We start from the raw sequence: 10,857 nt of genomic DNA, 5'->3' as shown, positions 1-10,857 counted from the left end.
ACTTCAGGTCTAAGGACTAGTAGTCATACTAATAGCCACATGAGAAAGTATATGACACTCATATAACGATCCATGATACTTTCTCATGGCGGGTCATTCAGTATACATTCTCTAATGTATACCCATGTGTCAACTTGATATCTCTATATCCATGACTTGTGAGATTAAGTCATCGAGTTGACCTACATGCTAGTCTTATTGCATTAACATTGTCCCTGAATGTTAATACTCGACTAGGAATGATTTAGAGTAGTGTTCCCTATATCATCTCACTATCGATTCAACCAATCGATTGATATAGGTAAGAACCTTCTACTCAAGGACGTTATTATACTTAGTTTATTTGGCACCAATACAAGTAAGTATAATAACCAAACAAATGCCTTTATTAATATAAAAAATATGATACAATAAGTTCATAATACAATCATCAAATGATTGGCTCTAGGGCTCTAGCTAACAGTTAGATTGCGTACCTTACTTACCTGATCTGGTGACGCTCCCCCTTCACTGCTGCTTTCTTCTTCTGATGTTCCTCCCCCTTCATCGATGCTCATCTCTGAGCTTGAGTCTTCTTCCGGTTGATGGTTCGCCAATAGCGCTAACCCTGAGAATTCTTCGATGTCCGACTCAGAGGTTGACGAATCTGACCAAGTAGCCTTCAGATTCTTGTGCTTGGAGGGTTCTGGTTTCTTGTATTTTGGCTTTTCCTTTTCTTTCTCCTTTCTCTTCAATTTTGGGCAGTCCTTCTTGATGTGCTCTTCTTCGTTGCAGTTGTAGCAACGAACCACAACAGCAACAAACCGTCCTCTTCTTTCGATGATGTCTCTGCGATTTAAATTTATTAGAACTGAAAAACTTATTGAAGCGTCTTACCAGTAGTGCCACTTCGGATTCATCGACTGAGGCTTCGGAGTCAGAACCGTTTACTTTTGCCTTTAGAGCTATGTTCTGACTGGTCTTCTCTACTCCATTTGGCTCTGAAACTCGAGATTCGTGAAGTTCAAAAGTCGAAAATAATTGTTCTAATGTACTTATCTCGAGGTCCTTAGAGATGTAGTACGCATTTACTAAGGAGGCCCACTCTGGAGTTCTCGGGAAGGCATTGAGCGCGTATCGGATAGAATCTCGGTTGGTTACCTCTTCTCCAGGGTTCGTTAGTTGCGTTATCAGCTCCTTGATTCTCTCTTGGAGTTGTGCTACCTTCTCGCCTTGGTTCATCCGGAGGTTCGTTAACTGGTTCCGGAGGATGTCGCGCTTCGCTAGCTTCGCTTCGGAAGTACCTTCGTGAAGCTCCAGGAATTTTTCCCCGATCCGATTTACCTCCTGCGGCGGTAGAACGCTGAGTAGGTGGAACTCAGCCTTTCTGTTGGCGACGAAATCTGCTTGCTCCTTTTTCGTTCAGGTATTTTCCTCCTTATCTTTCGGAACTGCATAGCCATATTTCATTATTAACAGAATGTCAAATTCGGGTTTTAAAAAATACCTCCATTTTACGCTTCCATGTGGCGAAGTCTCCGTCGAACTTCGGGGGATGGATGTTCGCTCCGGCCATCATCTTGATCGTAGTGCTTCAGTTGGCGGTTAGTCCTTCTGAGGCGATCAGGCTCTGATACCAATTATTGGTGCAGCGGAGACCGGCAAGAGGGGGGTGAATTGCTATAAACAAAAATGAAACTACCCTCCTTGGATTTCAACTCAGAATAAATGCAGTAGAAAAATAGTAGAGACAAAAAATAGAAGCAGAAATAGAAATTTAACCTGGTTACAACCAAGAGGGTTGTTAATCCAGGGCGGTGAAAAGCGCACTAAGAAAATTCTCCTTCTCTGAAGGCGGAGAAGCCTTTTACACTCTAATTGCTCAGAACTACTGCTAGGAATTGCTTATAGATTGATTGCTTGAGTTATACTTGAATTCCTAGCTCAAGGGGCCTTTTTATAGCTCCTGGAAAGTCTATCCCAAGGGTCCAAGGCGCCTCCAACAAGGTTCAAGGCGCCTCCAGCTCGGTCAGCGGATAAAACTTTATCCACAACGCAAACGGTCAAAAGTGACCTGTTGAAGGCGCCTTCAACAGGGTTGAAGGCGCCTCCAAGCTGGCAGCTCAAGTTCCAGCTTGATTTTTCCAGCTTCCGACGCTCCGTTCTTTTTGGTGATTGCGGCCAACCGGAATAGGGCTCACCCGAACCCAATTCCCGGCCTTTTCCTCGAGCAGCCTTCCGTCCCGACTTAACGTTCCTCGAACGCCGCGCACGCTCTTCACGCCCACCAGAGTACTCTTCGGCAGCTCTCTCGTCCTTCGGACGCACCGAGCCCGTCGGCTCCCTTCCCGTGCCGTCCTTCTCGCTAGCTGCGTCTTCCGCTCGACTTCCTGTGTTCCTAAGCTCCTGCACACTCAGACACAGGGATCAAACACAACAGGACCTAACCAACTTGGTTGATCACATCAAAACTACCACGGGGTCCAAAAACCAAGTTTGATTCTCTTCTCCGTAATGAAACATGAATCTTAGTTCCTCGTACTCCGTCTATGAATATTGTAGGCTCTAAATGAGTTTACCTAATTAAGTATCATGCAGATAGATCCATTGAACGCTACAAAGCTCACCTAGTTGCAAAAGGTTTTAGCCAACAATCAGGTATTGACTTTAATGATACTTTTCTGTCCGGTCGTCAAAATTACAACTATCAGATTATTACTGTTTATAGCTATTAGTTCCAATTGGTTGATACAACAATTAGATGTTTCCAATAATTTCTTTCACGGTCAACTTGAAGAAATTATTTTTATGGAGCAACCACCAAGTTTCATCCACTAACAACTTTCAACCCATGTTTGTAAACTTAAAAAATCTTTATATGGTCTTCGACAAACACTTCATGCATCGTTTTATCGTCTATCTAATTGACTTCACATTCAGGATTTTTCTGGATAAAAAACTAACTCTTCGCTATTCTAAAAATGCAATGGAAAATTTATCATATTTTTCTTAATTTATGTGGATGATATTTTAATAACTAGAAGTGATCAAGAAGACATCTCTTCTTTCCTCAATCTTCTTAATCTAGAGTTTCCGATTCGGGACCTCGAGAAGGTTCATTTTTTCCTTAGCATTGAGTTTCTTCCACATGCTGAAGGTTGTCTTCTCTCTCAGAGCAAATATATCACTGGACTTTTTCAATGAGCTAAAATGGATGGCACACGTCCTATCTCCACACCAATAATTGAAGGAGATTTTAATGCTCCTTCGTCCTCTCCTTTAATGGCTGATCCCCAGATCTACTGAAGTATTATTGGTGCCCTACAATATGCCACTATTACACGACTTGACATTGCTTTCGCAGTTAATCGTGTCTATCAATTTATGCATTCTTCCATCGAGTACCATTTGGAAGGTGTTAAGAGGATTCTTTGTTATCTTAAAGACACCATTTTACATGGTCTTTTTTTTATATCATCAGTCCTCACTAAAGTTGAAAGTCTATAGTGATACAGATTTGGTTAGATCTCCTGAAGACAAACGTTCGACTAGTGGATATGTAATATTTCTTCGACAAAATCTTATTTCTTGGCTCCCAAAGAAGTAATCTATAATCTCTCGCTCTAGTACTGAAGCTGAATACAAAATTATTGCTAGTGCGACATCCGAAATTAATTGGCTCTAATATCTTCTTTCATAATTATATTTTTCTCCACCAGCTACATCCAAAATCTGGTATGATAATATAGGAGCAATTTATCTTGTGGCAAATCCAGTCTTTCATGCTCATACCAAGTACGTGGAGATTGATTTTCATTTTGTTCTCGAACGTGTGGTGACTCAACAACTTTTGATTTCTTATGTCTCTACGAAAAATCAAATTGCTGATTTATTCACCAAGTCATTATCTAAATAAATATTTACTAAGTTAACAATCAAACTCAACGCTTGATCACTCCCGTTTAGTTGTAACAGAGTAATGACAACAAAAAAATAGTTATGAAAAATAATCTCGAATTGATTTTAGTCAATTAAAATTTATCATATTTGTCATCATAATCAAAGATTGATAGCAAAAAGATAATATTACCAAATTTATTATATTTACTACTATGATTATTATTATTATTATGATTGTATGTCATATTTAATATTTTCATTATTAGTTAGACAATTTGTATAAATAAGTCTTTGGCTTATCATCCAGAAATAATTATTTTCTATTCTATTTCTTTCTTCTATCTATTATCTAACAATCATGTGTGCCAATCAGGAGGATGTATGGGAGCAGAGCCTCGTGATCCTATGAGCCAATCCGGATGATGCAAGGGAGCGGAACCCCGAGAGTCGAAGATCCGATCGGGAACCGAGTGGGATGATATAGGATAGTAGAGCCCCGTGAGCCTGTGCACCGATTGGGAGGATGTATGGGAGCAGAGCCTCATGACTCTGTAAGCCAATCCGGATGATGTAAGGGAGCAGAACCTCGAAAGTTGGAGATTCGAGCCAGAGAATATAGGAGAGCAGAGCCCCGTGAGCCTATGCGTCGATTGAGAGGATGTATGAGAACAGAGCCCTGTGATCCTGTGAGCCAATCAGGAGGATCCAGGCCAGGTGAGCAGAATCCCGAAAGTCAGAGATCTGATTGGGAACTGAGCAGGAAGATATAGGAAAGCAAAGCCCGATCCTATGAGTTGATCGAGAGGATGTATGGGAGCAGATCCTCGTGATCCTGTGAACCGATCAACGAATATAAGAGAGCAAAGCCCCGAAAGTCAGAGATTTAATCGGGGATCAAATGGGAGAATATATGAGAGTAGAATCCCGTAAGACGGAGATCCGATTGGAGGGTGATAGCCTAATTGATAACCCATTCATGTTGATCTGCCTTAAATTTTGATGGTATGTTATAAGAATATGGACTTCCCGGTATATCCACCATATCAACGCCCATGGCCATTGATGTTCGATGGTGCCGCAGCTTTTGTCCAACCACAACTGGTACAAAATGGTCAGTTGCAGATCTGCTCCAGAGTGGTTCATCTCCTCCGATCCTTGTCTTGTAGCTCTCACCATTCTTCGAATTCGCTATGTCATCCAAATATTTTCAGTGACCCAGCAACAGATATTCTCAATGCTTAACATAAATTACATCCATGCAGTGGTTGCAAGAATCATCATGGTGATGATGCATGCCACTTGAGAAAGGTGCACCACAGTCCTCGGGAGTAGGTGATGTTCATGCACAATGCCTGATCGAAGAACCAAACAAACGAACACAAGGACAGAGAAGCAACTCTATGTGGACAATTCATTCCTCATCGAAGCACAGCATGCGGAGCAGGTTTCTCTGATGAATGATGATCAATGATGCCGAACTCATTCTAACATGTTGATATATATTGTTTAAGTATGCATTGTCTCAATTAACTCATAATCAAACTCATTCAAAATGAGAAAATAATAATAGAGTCAAACACATGAGACATCTAGAGCAGCACACCATAAAGTTGTGGTCAGCGAGGTTGGTAGCTAGAGTTCATCTGCTCCCACCCCTCATCTGCTCTTCATGCGTAGTACTCTTCAAGGAAAAGGAGTGCATGAGCCTATCTATCGCCTAATTTACTTATACATATTGTATAAGTACCCCCAAGCAACTCTCACCTCTGCATCAACAACAAAAAGAAAGACTTGAGCAAGAGCTAGCTAGCAAACCAAGTCCCGATCGAGCATGGCAGCTGCTTCAATCAACTTCCTCGTGTTACTGATCGCCCTTGCTCTCTCTCCTCTCTCCCTCGCCTTCTCTCACGGAGCTCATCCGTTCCTATACCCCCAATTCTACGACTACTCCTGCCCCAAAGCTCACCAGATCGTCCGGTCCATCGTCACGAAAGCCGTCGCAAAGGAAGCGAGGATGGCTGCTTCTCTGCTCCGACTCCACTTCCACGACTGCTTCGTTAAGGTGGATTATATATACTTCCAAACCCTGTCTTCATGCATGTAATATATGACAACTTTGTCACTCTGTTTAATGTTCCAGGGATGCGACGCGTCGGTTCTGCTGGACAGCAGCGCGGGAGTCGTGAGCGAGAAGGGCTCCGTCCCCAACCGGAACTCTATACGAGGTTTCGAGGTGATCGACGAGATCAAGTCCGCGCTGGAGAAGGAGTGCCCTCGCACCGTCTCCTGCGCCGACATTTTGACTCTCGCCGCCAGAGACTCTACTGTCTTGGTACGTAAAACATATATTCGATCTCCTGGTGTTTGAATTATTTTCATGGATTGATTATATGATTGGGGAAGGTTGGTGGGCCATTCTGGGAGGTTCCACTTGGTCGGAGGGACTCACTTGGAGCCAGCATTCAGGGCTCCAACCGCAACATTCCGGCTCCCAACAACACTCACCAGACCATCGTCACCAAGTTCAAGCTCCAGGGACTCGACCTCGTCGACCTTGTCGCCCTCTCAGGTAGTCACACGATTGGGTTCTCGCGGTGCACCAGCTTCAGGCAGAGGCTGTACAACCAGACCGGCAATGGGCTGCCGGACTTCAGCCTCGACGCCGGCTACGCCGCCCATCTGCGTGCCGGTTGCCCGCGGTCCGGCGGCGACCAGAACCTCTTCCCGACCGACTTCGCGAGCCCCGCCCGGTTCGACAACTACTACTTCAAGAACTTGCTGGCGAGGAAGGGGCTGCTGAGCTCCGACGAGATATTGGTCACCGGCAGCCCGGAGACAAGGCGGCTGGTGGAGCTCTACGCGGCCGACGCCGGGGCATTCTTCGTGCAATTCGCGAAGTCGATGGTGAAGATGGGGAACATTACGCCATTGACCGGGAACAAGGGGGAGATAAGATACAATTGCAGGAAGATCAACCATCAGTAATCGAGATATATATCTATCGTGGAATTGCATCGTTTGTGATTGTAATTGTTAGTGTTCTTCCTTCACATTGCCTGTGAGTTTTCTACTTGACCGTCGTTGTTGCTGTCTCATCTCCTTTGATTGTTGAAGTGTAATTTTGCATGGTTTTTTCCAAATATCAAAGATTTCTGTTCTTCATATTGAGTGATGGATTAGGATTCAACAGTGAATTCCGCCATGGCTCTCTTTTGAGCTTTTGTGACGCAAGACCAATCGAGGTTTTGCACTTACTAACATGTACAGAATTTAAAGATCTATGTCATTAGTATACAGAATTTAAAGATCTATGTTTACTATTAGAAAATTAGTCGTAAAATTTTCAACCAAAAAATACCAATTAGAACTTTTTCAAAGAATCCAAACATTTTTTTTCTAATTTTAATAATATTTAATTTTATGATATTTCAAGTATTTATTGATTAGAGTTTATCTATATAAACATTATGTTCAGATGTTTAAGAAATTATCCTCTATTTTTACTAAAGTTTGTTTTCTTTTGATAAAATCTAGAGAACAATGATTTCTTTTCATATCTTCTCCTTAATTTTTTTTCCTCATTAACTCGTAGCATAATTGTTATCGTGACGACTTGATATCATATAGAAAATATCATGCTAGAAAGCAATCTTGCATTTCACTCATGAAAGAGATTACAAGTTATAACATAATGATGTGTCGGTCACCAAAGATTATGGTGTCAAACAATAAAGCAAGAATCTAGATTAGGTAACTATTATTATGATTGAGTGAATTAAAAAATTGTATTTGGCCTTAAATCGAGCTTAATGAAGAAGAATGACTACGTAACTAATTAGGGCAATTATTATTTCTGTCCTTATTAAAAACCACGCTAGCTGAGTTTGAACATGCTCTGCACTTTGATCATAAAATACAGATTATAATACAACATTATGCATGATGAATATGTAACAACCATGCCTGCTTCTCTGTCAGTTTCCCTATGATGCTACCATTAAAGGTTCAAAGCTTTGTAGAAAGGACAAGTTTCATGAGCATAAAGAACTGCACTTCAGCTTCGCAGCCATGCACGAGGTTCAAATTTCATGCATCATGCATGCAGACGTGGCATTGATAATTACACCACAGTCCACAGCAACAGGACATCTTGTAGTGGGAAATGATGGCCTCGAGCGAGCGAGGAGCAGTTGAAAAGATCGAATAAGTTTTTTTTCTTGTTATGGAATTGGTGAACAATTAACAATCTTATCAGTCCTCAGTTGCATGCATGTTATAGAACAAAACAGAGCAAAAGAAAATTGTGATTAGCTAGGAACAAACCACAAGGACATCTATAACATTTCATAGCATTGTTCTTTTATCCAATCTGAATAAAAACAGGGAGACAGTTCCATGAACTCTAGAACAAATCCAGATTGAATTCACTGGCCATTGGTCCTCGAGACGCATTGAAGCAAACTTGTTGCCAGGGATTAAACTTGTGTTCATGTGCCTTGCTCTCTGATGCCCAATTCAGGGCTTCATCTGGTAGATTGATGTTGCAGTTCCAGTTGGTGCTGCTGTTGCTTGAGCTTTCTCCATAGCCGAAGTTATCCGAGCTATCCAAGATGTTGCTGCTATAACCACACAAACCTGTATTGGTCAAACACTCACTCTGCCCTATTGGTTCGATCATGTTTTGCTGGAATTGGGTGTAGATATTCAGGTTCACATTCTCCGTTGAATCCAAACAGGTATGGAATTCGAGAAAGGGGAAGGGATCGAGGGCCGGCGCCAATGGCAACTGCTCAATGCCTGCTGCATCACTTTCAACGTTTGAGTGGAGAACCTCCTGGTTTGCTTCTACCTCGCCGAGTGGCTTGTGGGTGCTTGGGTCGATTCCCCTGTGCCGTAGCTTCTTCTTCAGGCTCGAATTCCAGAAGTTCTTGATCTCGTTATCGGTTCGCCCTGGCAACTGCAATGCAATTTGAGACCACCTGCACTTGAATTTAGCATCAGAAAGCTTCACACTGTAATGATTAAGTCGGACGCGTAGGAGAAATTAGCTTCTCAACCTGTTTCCCATAATCTCATGCAGGCTTACGATCAAATCCTCCTCTTGCTGAGAGAAGTTGCCTCTTTTAAGATCCGGCCGGAGGTAATTGATCCACCTGAGCCTACAACTCTTGCCACAGCGTTGCAGTCCTGGGTGAAAAATTGAACCGAGCTTGATGTTCAGATTGAAGAAGAACAGAAGAAGAAGAAGAAAACAAATGGAGGATGAGTTGAAGAATGCCTGCCTGCTAATTTAGGCACAGTGCTCCAGCATCCAATTCCATATCTAATGATGTGGTTGTAGAGCTTCTCATCCTCTTCAGGAGACCACAAGCCTTTCCTCAGCTTCTGCTTGAGACAGCAAGAATGCCGTCCCATTCTTCCACTTGTGTGCTTGAGGACGAAGGGTAGTTGGATGTGGAGAGGATTTATCAGGAATTAGCAGCTGAATTTATTAAGCATTCAATATGCTTAAGGCTCAAGTCACAAGGATATTGGAGAGCAGAGCGAACTGAGTTTGGAGTAAGAAGAAGAGGAAGGTGAAGCAATCAAGTGGGTCTTAAGCAAGTCCCTCTTGTCCTTCCATTCTTATGGATTGAGATTTAAGATACCTTCCAAGTGGTAGGAACACAGTTAATTAATTAAAAAGAAGAAGAAAAAAAAAACAGGCAAAGAACTGCTGAGAGACTTGAGCCTGAAAGATGAAAGTTTCTTTTGGGTAGTTGGGAAATGACATTTTCACTGGAAGTGAAGGCAATCAAAGAAAGAAAAACATGGTATAATCGAAATAATCTGTTCACTTTCGTTAGATTTCGGGAAGACTATCAACATAAAGCATGGTATCAAAAATGTCAGCTTGTTCTCATAAAAGCTGAGCACGTTGGAGTTGACCTGACACTGAGTTGTTTGGTACAAACAAGTTCTAGATGACTAGCTAACAACTAAAGCTCATGACTTTTGCAAAAACTAGAACTTCAGCTACAAATTCTGGATCTACTTTGATCATTCTTGTACATGAATCCATTTACGTTCTAGTTTACTGGAGAAGTATGACAGATGTATTTTACATGCCAAAGTCCATCAGTGATCACAGTGACGAGGCACTGAGCTGCGGCTTACACTTACTGATGGTCCATTGCAGTCCCTGTCAATCTTCTGCCTTTGCAGATGAAAGATATGTTGTGTGATTTTCCTTGAATAGAACTGTAGCCATGCAGGAAATCTTAGGTTTGTGACAAGGAAGGATGAACCATAACATTGCTCAATAAATTTTACCTGAGAATAAACGTGTGAGATAATTAAAAAATGATCTAATACTTATCATAGAGCCTAGTTTTCGCTCCATCCTAGTATTTGCAAGGGCACTAGCGAAGGATTCTTAGGTTTGGACTTTATGATCTTACGTGCTACGCGAAGATTGAGATTTATATTTGTGTGCCTCCTCTTGAAAGGAAACATCATGGTGACTCCTCTTTGAAGTAAACAAAACCAAGAGCCATTAAGCGAACTGCATAAAACAATGGCAAACCATTATACTATCTTGTTTAGGGTGGAGTGAGATCTACTTGTCTTATTGTTAAGTTGCATGATTAAACACAGTAATTGTTTAGTTAATTTCCAGAAATGTAGATAAAGTGCTAGCTACATGGAAATGTTCTTAGTATACGTTGTATAAAGAACATATTCAGATATCTTATTCTATGCTAAACTGATCCACATTCTTCCAAATCAACATTGATTAAACATTGATAAAATTCTAAGGAAGACATGATGATAACAATGGAATCTTGAACCTGGTAAAGGTTTGATTCTTCCTTAATCTTTTTTCCTGAAAGAGAAGAAGCAGTGAACAAAGTAGATGTTCAGAAACATATGGATTAGTTGTTGACCTTGATTTACTAACTAATGATTCCTCTCCAAATCTGTTTTCCATCATGGTAA

General features: G+C 41.6%; 2 protein-coding genes across 2 annotated transcripts; one reads left to right on the top strand and one right to left on the bottom strand.

Moving 5' to 3' along the window:
- Positions 1 to 5,625: 5,625 nt before the first annotated feature.
- On the top strand, positions 5,626 to 7,041 carry LOC121973092 (peroxidase 72-like). Its single transcript, XM_042524679.1, has 3 exons — positions 5,626 to 5,941; positions 6,020 to 6,211; positions 6,283 to 7,041. The coding sequence occupies exons 1-3, from the start codon at positions 5,711 to 5,713 to the stop codon at positions 6,862 to 6,864; spliced, it is 1,005 nt and encodes a 334-aa protein (XP_042380613.1). The 5' UTR covers positions 5,626 to 5,710; the 3' UTR covers positions 6,865 to 7,041.
- A 1,145-nt stretch (positions 7,042 to 8,186) lies between these two features.
- On the bottom strand, positions 8,187 to 9,484 carry LOC121973091 (myb-related protein Hv33-like). The gene is made up of 3 exons (XM_042524678.1): positions 9,162 to 9,484; positions 8,937 to 9,066; positions 8,187 to 8,858 (listed from the first exon to the last, which is right to left on the bottom strand). The coding sequence occupies exons 1-3, from the start codon at positions 9,292 to 9,294 to the stop codon at positions 8,282 to 8,284; spliced, it is 840 nt and encodes a 279-aa protein (XP_042380612.1). The 5' UTR covers positions 9,295 to 9,484; the 3' UTR covers positions 8,187 to 8,281.
- Positions 9,485 to 10,857: the final 1,373 nt, after the last annotated feature.

This window comes from Zingiber officinale, chromosome 4A, assembly GCF_018446385.1.
Source record: "Zingiber officinale cultivar Zhangliang chromosome 4A, Zo_v1.1, whole genome shotgun sequence".
NCBI classification, from domain to species: domain Eukaryota; kingdom Viridiplantae; phylum Streptophyta; class Magnoliopsida; order Zingiberales; family Zingiberaceae; genus Zingiber; species Zingiber officinale.
The sequence above is the reverse complement of the archived record's forward strand: the minus strand, read 5'-3'. Positions and strand labels throughout refer to the sequence as shown.